At 55.1% G+C, this 20,301-nt stretch overlaps 1 protein-coding gene across 6 annotated transcripts in view; it reads left to right on the top strand.

The window, feature by feature from the left end:
• Nucleotides 1–214: 214 nt before the first annotated feature.
• Nucleotides 215–20,301, top strand: part of ACOT11 (acyl-CoA thioesterase 11) — a 54,853-nt gene continuing 34,766 nt past the window's right edge. For 2 of the 6 annotated variants that reach the window (XM_045064578.1, XM_045064583.1), the window contains exon 1: nt 5,746–5,893. In XM_045064578.1, the coding sequence (XP_044920513.1) occupies nt 5,861–5,893 (33 nt within the window). In that variant the 5' untranslated portion in view covers nt 5,746–5,860. Of the gene's footprint in view, nt 433–5,745; nt 5,894–12,218; nt 12,451–20,301 lie in introns of those variants that run through there. The other 4 variants (XM_004751592.3, XM_045064582.1, XM_045064580.1 and 1 more) reach the window with 3 other exon arrangements.

Consider the following 20,301-nt stretch of genomic DNA (forward strand, 5'->3'; position numbering starts at 1 on the left):
CCGGCGCCCCGGGATGGACGCCTGGCGGGGCGGGGTGTCTGGCGCCGGCCGGGGTGCCCTGGCCCTTTGCAGTCGCCCGGGGGCGCGGGCAGGCCAGGCCGCCCCACCCGTGCAGCGGAGGGGAGGGCAGAGGAGAGGAGAGGAGAGGAGAGGAGAGGAGGGGCGGGGAGGGGACCGGAGTCATCAGGAACTCGCCCAGGCCGCTCCCACTGCCGCTGCAGCCAGTGCCTTTGCGAGGCAGCTTAGGGCGCCTGCTGCAGGCTTTCCGCAGCCTCCCCGCAGCCTCCCCCATCAGACTCTGGTCTGGGACCGAGACTGCTCAGACGCCTGGTTCTGAGCGTCTCCCCGCCGAGCTCCTTCTTCGACGTTCCGAGCAGGCTCCCCCGGGCCTCTGCCCTGCAAGCTGTGGGGTCTAGAGGGCCTACCTCTTAGGTAAGACCGTGGCCTCCTGCAGTCCCTCCCCCGCCTCCCATCTTGCAAAGGACCACACACTCTCTAGGATCCTCGTGCTCCTGCCTCCTGGTCTGTCCCAGCACTTTCTTTAGGCGGAGCTTCCTCTACGCAGCCCACAACAGGCGGTGCCAGAGGAGCTGCCTGGGGTCTGAGTGCCCTCTTGCTTGGGCAGGCTGAGGCGTGAAGCATCCTGGGTTTTGAGCAGAGATGGGCCTGCCTCTCAGTAGGATGGGGGAGGCTGGCCCTGGGTCAGGGTCAGGGCCTATGGACACAAGACTCAGAGTCCAGAGGGTGCAGTCACTGTGACTCACTGGGACATGGGGTGGGTGAGGGAGCACTAGCCCTTGTTGTGCAGGCAAGGGTCTGGTCTAGGAGGTGAGGCTGGGTCCTAACCCCAGCAGCTGGGCTCAGACCGGCAGCATCTGGGCCCAGGAGTTGGTTCCAGCCCTGGGAGAGGCAGGTGGTGAGAGAGGAGCAGGCAAGTCATGTCTGAGCCTGCCAGGTGGGATGGAGTTCAGGATTGGCTGGGCAGGTCCAGTACTCTGCTCATGCATCCCGCTTTGGGCCTTCGGGGCTTGTCGGCACCCCTCACTCCCCATCACCACCACCTGTGTCTTACCTCCTCTGCACAGTGGAGCAGGCTTCCCACTGCTTTCCTTGTAAAGCTTCTTTGTAAAGGGCAGCTTCTCTGAGGGGAGCCTGGCCTTGGAGCAATGTTGATGTCACCTCTGCTTCCTGTCTTGTTTCCTTTGTTCCTCCCTCCTGTCCCCCTTTCTATTTATCCCACAACTTCCTTTATTCTGCCATGCCAAGCCCAAGGGGCCCCCAGAAGGAACTGGAGTCTTCAGCTTGGGGAACAGGAGAGGATGATTCATTCGTTTGATCATTCCGGTACACACATATTTACTCCCATTCACTCACTCTTTCCCATTCAGTTACTCCTTCCCTCATTCTTGGGACACTTAATGAGCATCTACTATGTTCAAGACCCTGAGTGTTAGGTGGGAGTGGTGGCAGGATACTCTGATGAATCAGCTGCATTCCTGCTGCCCACTGTTCAAGATCAAGAAGGGGAAATGAGGGGGCGCCTGGGTGGCTCAGTGGGTTGAGCCTCTGCCTTCGGCTCAGGTCATGATCCCGGGGTCCTGGGATCGAGCCTCACATCGGGTTCTCTGCTCCGCGGGGAGCCTGCTTCCTCCTTTCTCTCTGCCTCTCTGCCTACTTGTGAGGAACAGAGGGGACTAAGGAGGAGGAAGGAAGGGTCACTTAGGAAGGGCACAGAAGACTTCTCGGAGGTGATGCTGTTTGAGCCAGACCTTGAACGGGGACAGGATTGGGATGTAGAGCTACCAGAAAGCATCAGGACAGAGGGAAGAGCGGGAACAAAGAAAACTCCAGGTGTGTGAGGAAACAGTTGCAAGCTCTGTTCATGGTTTGAGACAATTAGAAGAAACGAGTCTGGATGGGGAAGAGGACAGGCATGTGCTCCTATCTCCCTGCCTTCTGTTAGAGGCCAGGGGAGCAGCCCTGTTCTGGGTGACCCAGAGCCATGGTCATGGGCTAATGGCAAGACCCTTGTGACTGTTAGAACGCTTTAATTTTTCAGTGAGCCTTAGATGGGACTGAGCCCTTCAATCTCGGAGGTATGTAAGTGGAGGCTGGGATGGTGTGTGTGTGTGTGTCTAGTGGGGGAGAGTTACAGGTTCTGACCCATGGAGGGGTTCAGCTAGGGCCGTTCTGAAAGTGGGAGTTGGAGTGGATGACATCGGAGGTCCCCTGCTAGCCGGAGTTTGTGGTCCTGAAAAGGCTAAAAGGCCCAGCCGAGGGAATTCCTGGGAGTTTGGTTATTTATTCACGTACTCACTCCCTCATTTGATCCTCTACCCCTTCCTCCCTCTCACTCACTATACCCTTGTTCTGGGCAGACCCCATGCTGAGGACTCAGATGACTCAGATGAACTCCCTGTCTGTGCCAGTTCCCAGTCTGATAGGGGAAACAGACCCCTGCCAGACAGTGACAACCCAGTATCTCTGTGGCATATAAATGGAGGCTACTTTGCTGTGTTTTGTCACGGAGTGGGGTGACACAGCTGGGACATGGGCTTGAAGAATTAATGCAGACGTATGTCTTCCAGCTGAAGGATATTATATGAGTATTAGGATATGGGTATTATATGGTATTAGGGTATGAAGGATATTATATACGAAGCGCTTTCGGGGAAAAATACTCAGGGTCTGGGACTTAAGAAGCAGGCTTTCTTGACTCATGGGGCTCCCTAGATGTGTCCTTAGGGACCAGGCCTTTGGACTACGGGCACCACAAGCTCATCCCATGTCAGCAATGAGCCTACGGGTTTTGGGCAGCCCTAGAGAAATCCTTGGTCCACATGAGCTGTGAGAGGGTACACAGAGTGCTGGTTACACCTGTGGGCTCTGGACTTTGATCAGGGTTCAAATCCTTACGCTAAGTCTTATCAGCTGCATGACTTTGGACACATGACTCTTTGCCTTCAGTTTTCCTCTGGAGCAGAGTGATAATGCTAGTGCCTTCCTCAAAGGGTGAGGCTCAGAGGTGGTACCATACCTGAGGGGCTGGCACGGGGCTGGGCGTGTATGTGAGGAGCTGTAATGACAGTGAGGGTGGCCATGAGAGTGAGGGACAGTCACAAGCCATCTCAACCGTCTCTGGGTCTCATTCTCCCCACCTGTGTCCCCAGCTCACTGGCTCCCACCGTATGGTTCTTGGACCAGCAGCATCAGCATCTCTTGGGATCTTATTAGAAATGCAAATTCTTGGGCTCTCTGGGAGCCTTGCTTTCAGCAGTCTGCATTTTAAGCCACCTTCCGTGTGGTTCTGATGCAGGCTGAAGTTTGGAGACCACCGGCCTCACTCTCACTTAAGACCGGGTCTCTACCCACCTTTCCAGGACTGTGATTCACCCGGGGCTGCGGTGTGTTTCCTACGTTTAGGACCCTGGTCGGCTGGCTGATGGGGAGAGGGGCCAGAGATGATAAGATGTGGTGTCAGCCCTCAGGGGACTTGTGGGAGAGTTGGGAAGGGGAGGCAGATGCCCATGGAGATCTTCACTGGAGTCACAGAGACACCAGAGTGGAGTCTGTGACTTCACTGGAGTCACAGAGCTGCCAAAGAAGAGCAGAGAGGAGAGAGAACTTTGTGGACTGCAGAGCCTTTTGCAGAAAGATCTGGATCTCTGTGGCCTGTTCCTTTTTTTTTTTTTTTTAAGGTTTTATTTATTTATTTGACAGAGAGAGATCACAAATAGGCAGAGCAGCAGGCAGAGAGAGAAGGGGAAACAGGCTCTCTACTGAGGAGAGAGCCCGATGCGGAGCTCGATCCCAGGACTCTGAGATCATGACCTCAGCTGAAGTCAGAGGCCTAACCCACTGAGCCACCCAGGCACCCCCTCTGTGGCCTGTTCCTGACAGGATGCTGATTCAACCTTGCTGGGAGTCCTCTCCTAAGTCTTACGGAAGCCTCCCTTGTTTTGTGCCTTGCTGTGGGGTGAGGTGGACAGGGCTCTAGGCTTGAGGTTAGGAGTAGCGATTCTAGACAACTTCCTCATGGACTTTGGGTAGCTTGCCTCTCATCCCTGGGCTTCAGGGTACCCCTGTGTAAGATAGGGGTACTAGACTGAGTCTAGTGTGTCTGAGACATTGTAAGCCACTGGTGAAAGGGTAGGCTGGGGACCAGAAACTCTCTGGGTCTCTGTACCATGGAACCCTGAAATTGGCCTTCCTGTCTGCTGGAATGCTGTGCGCTGAGCTGTGCCTTCTCTGGGTTGGTTTTCTTATCAGTCAGGGGAGGACTCATGATCCCTGTCCTGTTCACTTCGCATGGCTTTTGTCACGTGGGGCATGTGCTTCATTCTTCGAAGCTTCTTGTTGCCTCAGCCCGGTGGCCTGGCACTTGAGGCCCTCCTCAACAGATTCCCAGCTTTTTACTGCAAGATGAGCATCCTGTTCTGTTCCTGTTAGGCCTTCCATCTCACTCTTCTTCTCAAACTATCCAGGCCCATTCAGTCTTCAGGCCAGAAAGCACCACCTCCTCCATGAAGCCTCCTCGATTGCCCCACTCCTCAGGGCCATCCTTGGACCATCTTGCTGTCTTTAAGGCTTGATTTTAATTTCTCACTCATTGACACTGAACGGCTGAAGACCCCTGAGCTCTTTCAGGGAAAGACTTGAGCTCACAGGAATAGACATGAGAATCCTTTCAGAGGCACATGGAGTTCCGTTCGAGAGAGAACCATGCCCAGAACCCAGGTGTCTTAGGCTCAGGGGGAGACATCATTAGGAGTGTGGGGAGTGAGCTTGAGGCAATGAAGGGCAGATAGGGCCGACCTGTGTTCCAGCATGGCTCTGCACTCAGCAGCTGTGCCACTTGGGCCATGTCACCTTTCCCCTCCCGCTCCACGGGACGTTCCAGTGGGCTGGAGTGAGGACAGCACTAGGCCTTGGACACAGCAGGTGTTCGGTTATTGTGAGGAGATCATTATGACTTCTGATCCGTTTGCTCACCCTGGCTCTCCCTGCCTGGCTCTGCCCTGCCTTCTACTCTTAACCACCAAGGACTTTGTATTATTGGCCCATCATGAAAAGCCCAAGTGTCAGTGTCAAGGCCCCCTTGTGAAGCCTCTTCCAGAAGCAAGAACGACAAGAGAAAATCTGGGTGTTCTCTTAGTCGGTGGTAGCTACGGAGTGCCTGGGGTGGGATTTGGCAGGTGTCACTTTAAGAAGTCCTTTAAGAAGGAGGGGGTGCTCCCTGTCCCTGGCCAGCCTCTGGCATTGGGCTGCACTTGGGGGCAGCACTCCCCAGGGTGAAGAGTCCTAGCAGGTGGGTCTGGTGTCTCTCTGGGAGGCCGCTGGCTGCTCCCTGGCTTCCTGCCACCTCTGGCCTGACCCCTTGTGGATGGATGGAAGCCTGGTGACCGTTTTGCCAGTCTAACTGGCTGGGGCCGGTGAGGTGGAGACTCCCGGCCCCTGGGAGGGACCCCAGAGCCAAGAGACCCCGTGAGCAGGACGTCAGGGGCTGGCAGTGGGGGTGACTAAGTTTAGCTGTGGCTGAAAGTAAAGCGAGTGTCCCGAGAGGTGCCCAGCGGGCAGGCACAGGGCCCCCTGACATGGCTGGGGTCCAGTTGGCAGCCTCTCTCCGTCCTGTCTGCCAGGCAGGCCCAGGAGCCTTGGAGGGGGGTGCTCTGGGAGAAGGGGGCAGAGGGCGGTGCCAGGAGAGGCAGGACTCAGTGATAACAGCTGGGCTCAGGAGGGGCGGGAGCTCGGGAGGAGGAGCAGACGAGAGGCTGACCGGCTTCATTTGGAGCCGGAGCCTGCCTGTTGCTCAGGTGACCAGTGTCTCTCTCAGAGGGTGCTGCCAACCGGCCTGGCCGCGATGATCCAGAATGTCGGAAATCACCTGCGAAGGGTATGCAGGGTGGGTGTGAGGAGGCTGGTTGGAGGCCAAGGGGAGGGGTCTGGAGGCTGGGGATCCTGAAAGAGAATTGAAGTTTCCATTTTAAGCTAGAAGTTCTCCGTCTTCTCTCTCATTCTCCCTGGGCCATTTCCTAGATCTCCCTGGAAGGAGGAACTGCAGAACTCCTAGGCTGGTTTATTAGAGGCAACAATCCTGAAGCAAGCCCCAGGGGCCATGCTGAGGGGAAGTTTTCTGCATCTGGAGTTCTATTTTGGGGGTGCGTGTTTCTCCCCGCCGAGTCCGGCGAGTGCTTCTGCCGGACTTCAGAGCTCGGTGCCTCTGTGGCGTGCTGGAGTTCAAGGCTCCTGCTGGAGTTCAGGGCTTGGACCCTGATGGAAGTTACAGGGCTGGGGGTGGGGGCTGTGAGTGGGTGAGTGAGGGTGTGGCAGCCCGGGATTCTTGGGGGCAATAACCTCTTTCAGAGAGCAAGCTCCGGACCAGGCATGGGCTGTTGGACAGGTGTCCTGCAGGGTGGCCTTACAACCCACGTTTCCCTGGAGTGTCTTACCAGGGACTTTGGAGCTGAGATTAGATGCTGAGACATGGGATGGAGCCAAGTGCTCATCACTGCCTGGCGGGGGCCTTTGATCTGGTGAACGGGAGAAGGGTACAGGACAGACTGGTGGAGGTTGTGCTGGGCACAGAGTCGGTGTCCTCTGAGGACATTCTCAGGAAAAGCCTTTTTAAAGGCTCATCTGTATGACTGCCACTCAGCTCAGACCTCAGCACCCTCCCACGTCTAGGGCACCTTCTCCCTGCTTCCCCCATTCCACATCCAGCCCCTCCCAGTCCCCTTCCCTGGAGGGATGCTTCTTATTAGATGCTTCTTATTACCTATTGGGAAACGGGGTTATCCTGCACCTGCTTAGCCAGCTGCCTTCAGTACAGTGCTCATGTTCCTCACCTGATACAAGAGGCTCCTGGTAATCTTCTGCCTGCTTCTCCCTCCTCATCCCACCTTCCCCACCCCAATAGATTCAGCCATGGTGAACTGCTTGCCACTGCCTCAGTATACCACCTTTGTTCTCTCCTCTGTGCTATGATCCCTACTGTGCTTTTTGCTTGGGTGGCTCCTAGCCACCCCCACGTCCCCTCCTCCACCTCCCCCTCAGCTCAGATGCCAACTCCTCCAGGAAGACTTCCTAGATTTCTCAGGGCACAGAGAGCCTCTGTTAGTTCCTTCTCACACTGGACTGTGTGGTAGACTTGCACATCTATCTTTTCCACCAGCCAATGAGTTCCATGAGGCTGCTCTTGGTGTGCCCATCAGAGGGCTGGGCATGGTCAGAGCCCCAGACACTGTCTAATGAATGCAAGGGCCTCTTGCTTCCCAGCTCCTGAGCTTGGGGCAGAGAGATTTTTCCAGGTGGGGCTGTGTCTTCTCTTGTGCCTTTCATGATTTTTTCCCCCATTGATTCCCATCGATAACTGGGGGAGAAGGCAGTAGGGGAAGGATGTGTCCTTATCATCATTTTGCAGAGATAACAATAGAATCGTGGCAAATCCATATATAACACTGACCACTCTATGCACTGCACCAAATGCTTTGTATATATTAATTCATTCAGTTCTCTGTGAGGTGGGTACAGTTATTATCCCCATATCCCAGATGAGGAAACTGAGGCTCAGAGAGGTTGAGGACTTGCCCAGGCTCAGAATCACACTAGTAGGAAGTGGCAGAGCTGGGATTTGAACACAGGCAATCTGGCAGAGAGTCTGAGCTCTTAGGGAAACTGAGGCTCTGCCCTGCGAAAAGTGCAAAAGCTGAGTGAGACTCCAGGCCACAGGATCCGAGTCTGAGCCCAGGCAGCATTTTACTTCCCTGTTCTCCAGCCCCCTTTCCCAAGTCTGGGTGCGGATGTAGAATGTGGGGGTGGAATTGGGCCCATGAGGTGACATGGGTGACCTCATGCCAGCTGAGAACACTCTGGTCTGGATTGCCACCTGTGGTCCATTGCCTGCATGGTAGACCTCCTTGGACTTCCCCGTTTCCTCCTGAATTCCCTTCATCCCCCAATAATATAGGACAGTTTGGGATGGTTTTCTGAGTTGTTACCAGAGCTGTTTTTAATGAACAGCAAGCAAATAAAAAAAAACCCACCAAACACTCTTCACTGGGGACGCAGAAAGCCAGGTTAACTGGGAACAGGCAGGGGCCCTCAGAGAACCCACAGCCCTGCATCCCAGGGTTTGGGGGGCCCTCGTCCATATCCCGTGGCACGGCAAATGGTTCTGGCTTTTCCCTGCACCCAGCAAGGCTCAGAACATGTGAATGAGAGTGAGGAGGTCAGCCTGCCAAGCTGAGGGAGCAAGGTGTGTGTGGGGGGGGCACTGACTGCCTGTCTGCTGGTGCTGGAAAGGGCCTGCTGTCCTGTCTCAGTCTTTGCCTCTCTCAGTGCCCAAGATGTCAGTCTGTACTGGGTCCTGAGTCCCGTACTCCTGGGCTAGAAGGGGCCCGCTGGTCCCTAGTGGGAGACTGGGAACTTCTGCTCAGCCTTGGTGTTAGCCAGGTCAAGGGCACCTCCGGAGTACTTTATTTATGCTGGGAAAGGTAATGGGGTTCCCTGAGAAGCCCCGCACCCTGGCCGTGTGGCCGACAGAAGGCTGGAAGGTCAGGAACAGCCACAGGCATCTGCGCACATGCTTGCACATCTACGGATGGACATGCTACTCCTGACTGCTGGCAGTGATCCTACTGCTTCACCTTGAACCTGGGGACAGCTGGAGCTTCTCCCCAGCCTGGCCACCCAGCCTCATGAAGGGCTTAGTTCAGAGTGTGAGGAGGTTTCAGGCACAGTGTTTGGCCCCTCTTTGGATTAACATCTTATCTTCACTCCATTGCTCATATATAATCTTGGGCCAGGTGCTCCCCCTCTTTGAGTGTTCTTTGAGGTCCCCACCAGCCTTGACTTCCTGGGGGTCTGGACTTTTAGGAAGCATTGGTGCACCATCTTGAGGCTGGTCCTGACCATGAAAGACAGGGCCTGTCTGCCTTGAGAACCTTGCTGTGTGGTAGAGGAGGGGAGACCAACAGGATTAAAATGACACACCTGTCATATAGTATGAGTGCAAAAACTACTGGATGAATGAGTGACTATGGGAGCTCAGAAGGATGCTGAAGTCGTCCCAGAAGGCTTCCTGGAGGAAGAGGCACGACTTAGATACATAGCCTCAGCGTGTTCAGGAACCCCATATGAACCCTGGTCTCAGGCATGGAGAGACACCCTTAGTGTTTGTAGTCTGTCTGGAGGACTCGCCTTCATCCTTCAAAACCTAGCTCAGCCATCATCCCCCCGGCCCATTTGCATCTTGCCTGCCTCCGGAATGAATGGCATCTCCTCGCGATAGTATATTGATTTCAGTTCTTCCCTGCACAGGAATTAGCCTGTGGCAGGTGCTAAGCAGCCTGTGATGAACCCAGGCTGCCATGCGGAGCTGCCGGCTAATGAAGGAGACACAGTGAGAAAGTAGTCAAATAAATACAGGACCAAAACCTGTGCTAAGTGCCACGAACAGTAATGACCATGAGCGTAGACGCCGTCGAAGCGCTCCCTGTGTGCCAAGCATGCATGAACTCATTTAGCCTTTGTAACAACTCTGTGTAGGAGATAACATTACTATGCCCCTGTTGAAGATGAACCTGAGAGAGGTTAAGTAACTTGCTCAAGGTTACACAGCTGTTAAGTGGCACAGCTGACGTTGAACTCAGATTGCTGGAGAACTAGAGACTGTGAGAGAATAATGAGAGAGGTCAGTGGAAGGCCCTCTGAGCCGGTGACTACTGAGCAGAAACCTAAATGCTGAGAAGGAGACAGCCAAAGGAAGGGCTGGAAGCGTATTCCGGGCAGAGGGAATGGCATTCATTGGCAGGCTCCGAGGTGTTGGGAGGGCTGGGTGACTTGGAGCTACTGAGTGGAGGCGGGTGTGGCTGGGACAGGAGCAGGTGGGAGGGGCGGAGACAATGCTACCATGGGCTGCAGGCTGGGGGTCTGGGCCTTGCAGCAGGGCTTGGGGTGTGGAGTGCTAGGGGTTGTATTACCCTGCCCGCCAGACTGGGCGGTGCGTGGGGATGCTCTGTCCCCAGGCTTAGTGCAAAGGTACACAGTCCCTGTACACTGTGCTCAGAGAAGCTCAGAGACCTAGGGAGACACATCATCATGGTTCCTGTCTGTATGGCCAGCATGAGGAAGGTCCCGGCCATCTTCCCCTCCACTCCCTGACCCCTCACATCAGGCAGGTGGGTGATAGACTCAGTCCCCTGGTGCAGACAAGGCACAGAGAAGTGAGATGATGTGCCTGGGCTTGTACAACTGGTGAGACACTTAGAATCCCTAACTGCCAGGCCGAGACCCCTTTCCCAGCCCCTGTCCTGGCCAGGGAGACCTTTGGAACCTCTGTGCATCTAGAGAATGGCCTCACTGTCATACCCAGACCCACCCCATCGCAGCTGCATCTGCCCACCTTTAGCGGCTGACAATGAAGATTAGGGCCATCACCTTCTCCCCTGCCTCACACCTACTGGGGTTGTACCACTGCCTTCCACCTGTGTTTGGGCCAGACCAGGCCGAGCCGGCCTCCTCAGCACCTCCGCACAGCTGCTCAGGAGTCTAGAGACCTGTGTTAGAGATACTAATGCCCTTGACCCTTCGTTTCCTCCTCTGTGAACCTCGGCTGTTCCTCTAGATCTTGCTGGGTCATTGACAACGTTAATGACTTTGCAGGAGTACAGAGCTTGGCATACAACTGACCATGGTAGATATGGGTCCTTTTCTTTTCGTTTCATCTGGATTCATCTGGCTTTACCTATCAGAAAACCAAGGCTCTAGCCCCGAGCCACTTGGAGCTGGTTAGAGAATTTAAAGTCTTGTGCTGGTTAGAGAATTTAGTCTCATCTGGGCCCAAGCTACAGTGGGGCAGGGGCCCTGGTGCCATGGCTCTTCTCCTTGTCCTGGGCTGACCTGGCTAAGTGGACGGAGTGACCCCTCTGCCTTGTGCCTGCTCTGTCCTCTGCCTCCAGGGACAGATGGTGCTCTGCCAGCTCCCTGGCTGTGGGCCAATATCCAGGAGCAGCCTCCTTGTGTGGAGGAGCTGGCCTCAGGGCGGCGAGGGAAAGTCTGGCACTTTGGGGACACCGGAGTGAGTCAGACTGGACCTGTCCTCAGGTGCCCCCAAACTGATGTGGAAACTAGGAGAGATACAGAACACTGGTGACAGTGGAGTGCGGCTAGGATGTGACAGAGGGAAGCCCAGAGGTGGACCTTCACCAGCCTAGGGGGCAGGGCAGGCTTCCTGGGGGAAGTGACGGGTTAGCATGGCCTTGGAAGTGTTTTCGGGTCAGGAAGCCTGGTCCAGGCTGAGGCCTCCGTGCCTGAAATGTGGGACTGAGCTTGTTCGGCTAGCAGTGGGGAGAGAGTGTGGTAGTGACTCCTCGAGGAGGCCCTCTCCAGCCCTCTTGTCCATGTAATATGTATGTCCTGCCTAGGGCTTCTTCCACGGTAATAACTGACCCTCAGCAAATCGAGTCTTAATTAATGAATGTCAGTAGACATTAAGCATCTGTTTTGAAGATACAGCTTTTGTAGTGAGGAAAGCAAAATCCCAGCGCCACCCCTGGGGCCAAGCGCCCTTAGGCAAGTCCTTCAGATAGGCCGAGTCTCAGTTTCCTTTCTTGTTCAGTAGGGATCATTATCCCTCGTAAGGTTTTGGTGAGGATTACACGATATTATGGATACAAAGCCATTATACAATGTATGTAAAGTCCTGGAACATGGTAGGTCCTGAAAAAATTTTGTCGGGGAGGTCGGAGGAAAGTGGAGATGTGGGTCAAAGGGTACCACCTTTCAGTTAGAAGATGAGTAAGTTCTGGAGACCTGGTGTACAGCATGGGGAGCACTGTTAACAGCGATGTATTACCAACTTGAAATTTGCTAAGAGAGTAAATCTCAGGTGTTCTCATCTGCCCCCCCCCACCCGCCCGCCCCAAACAGGGTAACTGCAAGGTGATGGGTATGTTCATAAGCTTGATTGTGGTCATCATTCCACAATGCATATGTATATCAAAACATCATCTTGTGTGATCTGAATATATGCTACTTTTATTTGTCAATCACTGGAACTCTAGGGAGCCATGGGACCTGGTCCCTTGCTCAAGGAGTCTCCTAGTTCCTCTGTCTACACCCGCTTTACAGTCTGGGAAGTGCTCTACAAAGTCGGCAGGCTGCCACCAGTGCCACCAGTGCCACCTGTGCTGTGGCTCCAAGAGGCCCGTCCCCCGGGATGGATGCTCACTGCACCGTGACGGAGCTGAGCCTCAGCCTCTCCACTCCTTGCCGGTGTCCTATTTGTGACCTCCAGAACAGGCTGCAATCTGCCCCCGGGGGTGCGGCCCTGCCAGGTGTGGCCCATTCCCAAGCCTGGAAAGTGGTCAGAGGTCGAGAAGGGGAGTGGCTCTAAACCCGTCCTAAAGCAGCCTCAGGTTTCCAGCATTCTCCAGGGCCGAGCTGAACCAGGTGGGTCTCAATTTCCATTTGATTTCTTAGGGAGGGTGTGGTGAGACCCACCTCCTGTCCTTCTCTGGGGATACTACCTGGTGTGAACAGTGGCAGGGACAGAGGGGCAGGGGGTGGGGATTGTGCAGACTGGAGCCAGAACTGAGTCTGGCTGGCTCTGGGCTCCTGGCTAGTCAGTGGCTGGCTACTCTTTTCTCAGCCATAGTTTCCTTGTCTGTAACGTGGGGCGGGGGGTAGTAATGGGCCTGGCCACTTGAGACTGCTTTGGGCAAGCAGTTTAGTACCCAGCCGGCCCTTCACACAGAGAAGACGAGTGTTCAGATTGAGTGGTGTGCCTATAGGCTTGGAGGGTGGTGGGGTCCATGGGGGAGGGGGCAGGAAAGAGGAAGGGACCCAAGAATGAAATGACTTTGGGGCAAGGGAAGGGGCAAGCCCGGCATTGCTCCCAGCAACCTCCACCCCCCGCTAGAGCCTCCCTGGACTCTGAGTTTCCCCGATCCCACCCCCTTGCTTAAGACTGAGAGAAGAAGGTGTGTCTCACCATGAAAACTGGTTCTCAGCAAGGCAGGCAGGAGACGGGGATGGACTTCTGAGTCCACTAGGCCCTCTGGATAGGCCATTGTGGGGGTGATGATGCTGGTTGGGATGCTGAGATCCCTATGGTGCAGGTGGGCTGGACTGTCAGAGACCACCACACTTCTAGCTCTTTCTCTACATCACCTGGAAGGCAATCCATGGAGGGTCTCCAAAATGTCAGGCTCGGCCTCAGAAGTCCTGTGGGCTATATGATCTAATCTGCCTCAGAGCTGGTGTTCCCCCCATGGCCAGGGTCCGAGAAACCCAAGTCCACTCTCCCCTCTGCCTCTTTTTTTTTTAAAAAATAAACTCTATGCCCAACGTGGGGCTCGAACTCCTGACTCTCAGATCGTGAGTCACATGTTCTTCCCACAGAGCCAGCCACGTGCCCCACCCCTCTGCCTTTTACTGGCTGCATGTTGTTCAGTGGCTCTTTCCATGTTCCATCTCTGAATTTCCTTTTCCTCAGCTATACATGGGGACTCCTGCTTCAGAGTGGACTAGAGAATTTAAGGACCCCCAAGGACTAGGCCTGGCACACAGTAGATGCACAATAGATGGTAGCCGTGGATTTCTAAAACGGCATCTTCAAGCTTCTGTTGGGCCAGTTCTTGGGTGGCCCCTGTCTGCAGGCAGCTCTCTGGCTTGGGGAGATCCCTCTCCTGCTGGCTGTGTCCCATCAGCAGCCAGATGAGACCTCCATTATCTCCCAGCCTCTGAGGCAAACAAGACCCCTTCCCTGTGCCTCTACCAACTACTTCCTGGTTTTTTTGCTCTCCTTTCCCAGAAAAATCTCCGCAAGAATTTTCTTTGGTCCTTGCTTCCACTTCTTTACCTCTCACCCTGTCCCTAATCCGTGACTTCTCTCCCTGCCCTCCCTCCACCCCCTTAGAGCTTCTCTGCCCATCTGCTAGGACTGCTCAGCTCCCTGACCAGCAGGTGCCCTCCTGGAGACCAGCCCCACCTTAGTGTCCCTCCGCCTCACCTGGCTCCCTCTTCTTCCCCTGTAGGCTGCTCACTCCCACCGCCCTCTAAAAGAGCTCTGTCCTTGCTCTTTCCTTGGACGATGTCTCTTGTGTCCACTGTGGCTCTGCAGGAAAAACTACCCCCATACCTAAACTGTTTTACTGTATCTTGAGATTTTTGTGGGTTGGGAGTTTGGGCAGGGCTTGGTGGGGTGACTGGTCTGCTCTCCCTGGGGTGGGGTGGAGTTGACTTGGTGGTATTCAGCGGGTGGATGGGCTGGCCTAGGGAATCCAAGATGGCGTCCCTGGTATCTGGTCCCTCTGCGGGAATGGTCGGGGGTTGGGCCTAGTTGGCGCTGGCCGCCCTGCTGTTCCTCTGGCAGCCAAGCTTATCCCACATCCTCCTTGGGCTCTTTGCACCCTCTGTTTCCCTGCCTGAACCCTGTACCTCCGGAGTTTTTGTGACCCACTCCTGCTTTCATTCATTCAGATCTGGGCTTTGAATTTCCTTATTACCTGGGCTGAATTCGCATCTCCCACGCCACCAACTTCTCTCTTCATCCTACCCGCTGTTTCTTACAGCACTTTTTAGTCTCTAAAATGATCATGTTCCTTTGCTTGTTTATTGTCTATCCATCAGAGAACACATTTACTGTTGTATTCCCAGTGTCTGGAAGGAATGAATGGGAGTTTTAAAAAGATTGATGTTGATCCCCAGGAATCAGGGGCCTCATTCTAGCCTTGGCCACCCCGTTTGCTCTTGTTTTTTTTAAAAGATTTTATTTTTTAAGTGATCTCTACCCCCAACGTGTACCTCAAACTCAGAACCCTGAGATCAAGGGTCACATGCTCTCCTGACTGAGCCAGCTAAATGCTCGTTGTCTTGGTTTTATCTCGTACTGAACCCTCTTGTCCTCTGACCCAGCCAGCGTGGAGACCTGTCACTAGGCCACACGTAGCCCTACTCCCTAACTGTCCCCCTCCTGCCTGGTTGTCTTCCCATGCTACCCCTCCCCTCAGCTGCCGCTCACAAGGCTGGGGCTTGTGCTGCCTACCACACCCCAGTGGCCGCCCGCCTCCTCCCTGTCACTGCGTGGTTCCTGCCCGAAACATGTCCCCACCCGCAGCTCAGCCGACTCAGCAGGCATCGGCAGATCGTGAGGCCGCTTCTGCAGATCCAGCCATTAAGCCAGAGCCTCCCCAGCAGCCTTATCCCTTCAAAGTGAGGGCGACAGAAAGACAAAAACGCAGGCAGGTACCATGAATCTTGTCCATTTCACCTGCCTGGTCTTGTGCTTGTATGTTACCGCCTTTCAGGTGGGCGTCTGCAGCCAGTCTTGTCTTCATCCTAGCCGTTTGATCACATGCTGAACGGAACAGACAAATGTGGTACCCCAGTGGAGACCCCTCCAGGTTCAGTCGAACATGTTTTCATGTTTTTACTGAGGGTTTACAATGTTCTGGGTTTGTGCAAATGCAGACTGCACAGAACATGTCTATTCCTGCCTCATGATCTCTTCCCTTGTGCCTGGGATGCTGTGTTCCCAGTGAACCTGAGCTGGTTTCCAGGGATCGCTGCCTTCTGTCCCGTTGGGAGGGGTCTCGAGACTTTCAGAGGCCTGGGAAAGGAAGTCTCCTGGCAACCGTCGCATCTGCTTCAGCTGCGTGTAGACATCCGTGGGAGGCCTCTGTGGAGGGTCACAGACTTTGCCCGTTCAGCATCTTGGCTTGTGGCTGAAGTGAAGCTCTGGTAGTTGGTAGACAGTTGGCGGCTTCAACTGGCAGGGATTGTCACAGAGCAGGGCCGAGAGGCCCGTCTGATGTCCCTGCTGATGCAGCTTCCCTGCCCCTCTCCTCTCCTGCCAAAGCTCACAGAGTGTGCTCTGAGAAGGCCCCCTAGCCAGTCACGCAGGCATCTCTTACTCCCAGGGACTGCATAGTCTCCCCCTGGCCAGGACGATTTCCTGGGTCGCTAATCAGGTTCTGGATTTGTAATAACATGAAGGGCTGACACTTTTTAATTACTTTCTCTGGATCGGAGTCTGTGCTAAGCACCTTGCATGTAAAATCTCACTGAATCCTGTCAGAGATATTATCATGCCCATGGAAAGTGAGATTTACGGTGGCTGAAGTAATAAAGGGCTTCAGGTTATCCAGGGAGACAGGAGGGGCCAGGATTCCAACACGGGTTCTGTCTGTTGGGCCCCTCTGCAGCCTTCCTGTCAGTTCCCTGGCCTTCCTGTTTTCTTCATCCTCTCTCTGCCCTGCTCACCCTCTCCTCAACACGCCTTTCTTGAATCCCTCTGAGAAGGTCACCTTGCAGCTGGAGAACTCGGGGCTCAGGGAAGGCCGTGGAGTGTGGGGTGCCCCCGTGCACTCCTGGCCATCTGTGCACCTGCTCAGGGCAGTAGCCTCTACCAGAGCCCAGGCCCAGCAACGTGGCTCTGACCTTCCCATGGCCACCTGGCCCCGTCAGGCCTTCGAAGCAGCCTGTTGAAGTTGGTGGCCCTTTGCGAGGCCCATTCTGAGGCCTTGTGCACTCCTTGCCAGTGTAAAGAATGCATCCGTGGATCAAGTCACAGCTTTATCTATATAAAGGAATGGTTTCTTGAATACTTTTGGGGAGGAAAAGTTGGTACGCTCTGTGAGGGGCAGCTGGGAGAGGTGGGAGGGAAGGGGCGAGAGGACTGCGGACCCCAGGGAGGGCGGGAGAATGGGGGGGATCTGGGGCCTCCTCCCTAAGTGTGGGAGAAGGGGCCACGCCTGCCCTGGAGGATAGGACCCCATCCCTCAGCACGAGGGGCCTGCAGGGGCTGGAGAAGCAGCTGGGGCCTCAGAGGGACTGTGGGCTGCCAGCTTCCTGGGGCAGGAAGTCCCGGCTGTGCGGCCAGAATCCCTCCTGCAGGGGCTGAGAGCAGCTCAAGCCTGAGGAATGTGTGCAGCAGGGGAGCTAGGAGGGGGCCCCTTCCTGCCCTGTTACTTCTCCCTCTTCCTCTCTTCTTCTGTTCCCTACCAGCCTCTGTGTAACCTCTCTCTTCTTCTCCCCACGTCCCTCTTCTGGCTCTTTCTCCCTCTCCCCCTTGCTGTCCTGGAGGGGCTTGGGGTACTTGTGGCCACTGTGCCCAGCTCCAAGGTGAGCGGGCTTGCTCGCAGGATGGTGGGTGCCTGTTGCCATGGTGACCCAGAGGCAGATGGGAGGCGCTTTTGGAAGTCTGGCAGGGAGGGGGGGGTGCCCTGCTGAGGGGAGAGGGTGGGCGGTGCCCTGCTGAGGGGAGAGGGTGGACTTGTTCTCCCCAGTCCCTGAAGTGCCCACCTCACTGCCAGGGGCTCCAGCATGGGGCTGTGGACCATGAATGTGGGTCTCTGGCTGGGTGCTGTCTGAGCGTGTTCCCTGAGGAGCTACCTCGTGTGGGCCAGTCATACTGGGTGTTGGATTGCCTGTGTTCCGGTCCCTCCTGCCTCTTCCTGGGGTTTGCTGGAGGCTGGGGAGGGAGGTGGCAAGCAGCCCGGAGGCGGGGAGCTACAGGGAGGCAGCTCCCAGTGTGTTTGGTGGGAGGCGGGGGGGGGGGGGGGGGGGGGGGGGGGGGGGGTGGGGGGGGGGGGGGTGGGGGTGGGGGGGGTTGGGGGGGGGGGGGGGGGGGGGGGGGGGGGGGGGGGGGGGGGGGTGGTGGTGGTGGGAGGTGGGGTAGTGGGGAGAAGGGTCCCTGTCAGAAAGGAGTGAGCGCCTGTCTCTGGGACTGAGCAAGCTCCTGCTGGACGGCCACTGAAGGGGTGGGGTAGCCGAGATCACAGACCTGGAAATCTTGCTGACCTGAGGTTTCCTTGCACTCCAGAGATCTGAGGATTTACAGAGAACAGTGTTCAGCTCTGAGAGCTTGCTGTTCCCTCACTAGGGGCTGCCACCCCCCTCCCTCCCTCCCGGGCTGCTGGTTCTGTGGGACCAAGTACTCTGACCAGGGGACATCACGGGAAGGGGCACAGAGACCCTTGCTGTTTCCTGCAGAGGGAGTCAGGGGAGGGGAGCTTATGCATATGGATTCTGGAAGGGCCCATGGCCCATGGTGATGCAGCAGGAACTACCTTGCCTGGCAGAAGAGAGAAGCCATTACAGCCAAGCTGCCAAGCAGCCCCAGCCTTTGGGGGAAACAGACTTGAGTTCCTGTCCCAACTCTGCCATTACTGGCTGGGCAGTTTTGTGCTTACGTGCTTGAATGTGTGTGTGTGTGTACAAGTTCCTGACCCTTTCCCAGCCTCTATTTTCCCATCTATAAGCTGCAGGTAATAGCAAAGCTGATGACTGGAGCTGTGTAAAGATGAAAAGGGATAACACGATAACGCCCACGACGTACTCAGCGCAGTAGCTGGCGTATAGTCAATACTTAAAGAAGGGGGTTGGCGATTGTTCTCAATCTCCTTGGCATGCCTACCCCTGTAGCTTTAAAAACAAGGAAACTGGGGCCAGCGAGATGAAAACACATGCTCCCCTCCCATAGGTCTCCAGTCTGGGGCACACCACATGGACAGTGCCCAGTCAGTACGGAGGGGTGGGAATGGGGGTGCGGGCTGAGGGGCTGCACAGAGCTAGTCCTTGGTCCTCAGCTTCCCCACACACTCATTCATCTCATTAATCTCATCTGATGGGGGAGCAGGTTCGGAGGGGTGGGGTGGTGTGCTCTTTTGAACACCTGAGTAACGGGGGCAGGGGGAGGAAGCGAGTTCCGGGGCCTCTGTATGTCTGAGGGTAGGTCCGGGACTCACGTGCCGTATGCCTGCCTCCAGAACCCACTGGCCCGTACCGCCTTCGTGCCCCATGTTTCTGTTTCCCCAAAGTGAGGAAGAAAGGCTGCTGGCATTGGTGGTGGTTTAGGAAAGACAAGTCCCTGTCCGGCCAACTGCTCCCTCACAAAGGCACAGCACTTCACAGTTAGCCGGGTCCTTGGTTTGGGGACTTCCCTTAATCCTCACCTCTACTCTTGGATGGAGGTGGGGTGGAGGTATTTGTCTTCCCCTGTGCCCCCCAAGGAGGAAACAACTTCTCAGTAACTTACCCAAGGTCTGCCTGACTCTAAAGACCTTTGGACAGAGATCTACCTGTGCCTCAGTTTCCCCATCCCCACAAGCAGGCAACTGTGATCAATCTCGAAGCCCTTCCCACTCTCGTGGTGGTAGAAGGGTCTGTTGTGTAGATGGAGGGGAGTGTTCTGTGGTTCAGAGCTGGGGGGCCGTGGACAGGACTTGGGACTACTCTGGGCTCGGGTCGTCTGTGTACGTTGCCTCCAATATTTATTTGTCCATGGGACAGATGAGGTAAGAATGGGAAAGCATTCAGAAAATGCCCTCCTTACCCTGGTTGGCTCCAGGCAGCCTTCTCAGTGGGATAGGGGGAGTTTTCAAGATGACCGGGCTGTGGGTAGGTGTCAGATTTCAGACGAAGTTATTTTTACACTTGGGGGTGGAGGGTGGCAGGTGATGTTTAGGCTCTTTTCTAGAATGGGGTGAGGGGGCAGGGGTGGGAGTTGGGCCTCTGATGGAGAACCTCCCCTGACCTCGTGGCTGGTGTTCTTCCCAGTCTACATGGGGTGACACTAGTGGAGATTGGGGACCCACTGAACAAACATTCATTTGGTCCACAGCAAGCCAGGCACTTTGCTGGGTCCTGCGGACACCAGGAGTGGAGAGACAGGGCTCCTTCCAGGTGGGTCTTCAGATCCAGGCCACCCAAATACTCACACAGTTTATTGAACATTGTTGGTGGACAGCATTAGAGAGGGGAGGTACGTGGTGCCAGAAGCATGAGAGTGGGGCAGAGGTAATGGATTTGAAAGGTGAGTAGGCTTTGCAGAGATGAAGAGTGCTTTAGGCACAGGGAACAGCATGGGCAAAGGGCCTGTGGTGGGAGGCAGGGCAGCACACTCTGTGGGGCTGCCTGAGCCTTGGTAAGGAGTTCTTCCTGGAAGTCACGCCCTTCAGGGTTGGAAATAGTCTTGAAGACTATCTAGTTAACATCCCACTGGACAGATGAAGAAACTGAGGCCTACGCATCTAAGAATGAAATCTATCATTTTTACTATGCCAAACATGCTTGCTTCCAGTATCTTTTTTTTTTTTTAAAACGTATTTGGCGTTTTACATTTAATTTATGTTAAACTAGCAGACCTATCTGATATGGTTTCTCTTAAGAATTAAAAAAAAGTAATTTATCAAGGTGAAATACACATAATGTATAATTCACCATTTTCAAGTACACAGAACAGTGGAACTGGGGACATCACAGTGTTGGGCCACCACCGCCTCTGTTAAGATCCAAAAT

This window comes from Mustela putorius, unplaced genomic scaffold, assembly GCF_011764305.1.
Source record: "Mustela putorius furo isolate JIRA1106 unplaced genomic scaffold, ASM1176430v1.1 tig00003853_pilon_pilon_pilon, whole genome shotgun sequence".
NCBI classification, from domain to species: domain Eukaryota; kingdom Metazoa; phylum Chordata; class Mammalia; order Carnivora; family Mustelidae; genus Mustela; species Mustela putorius.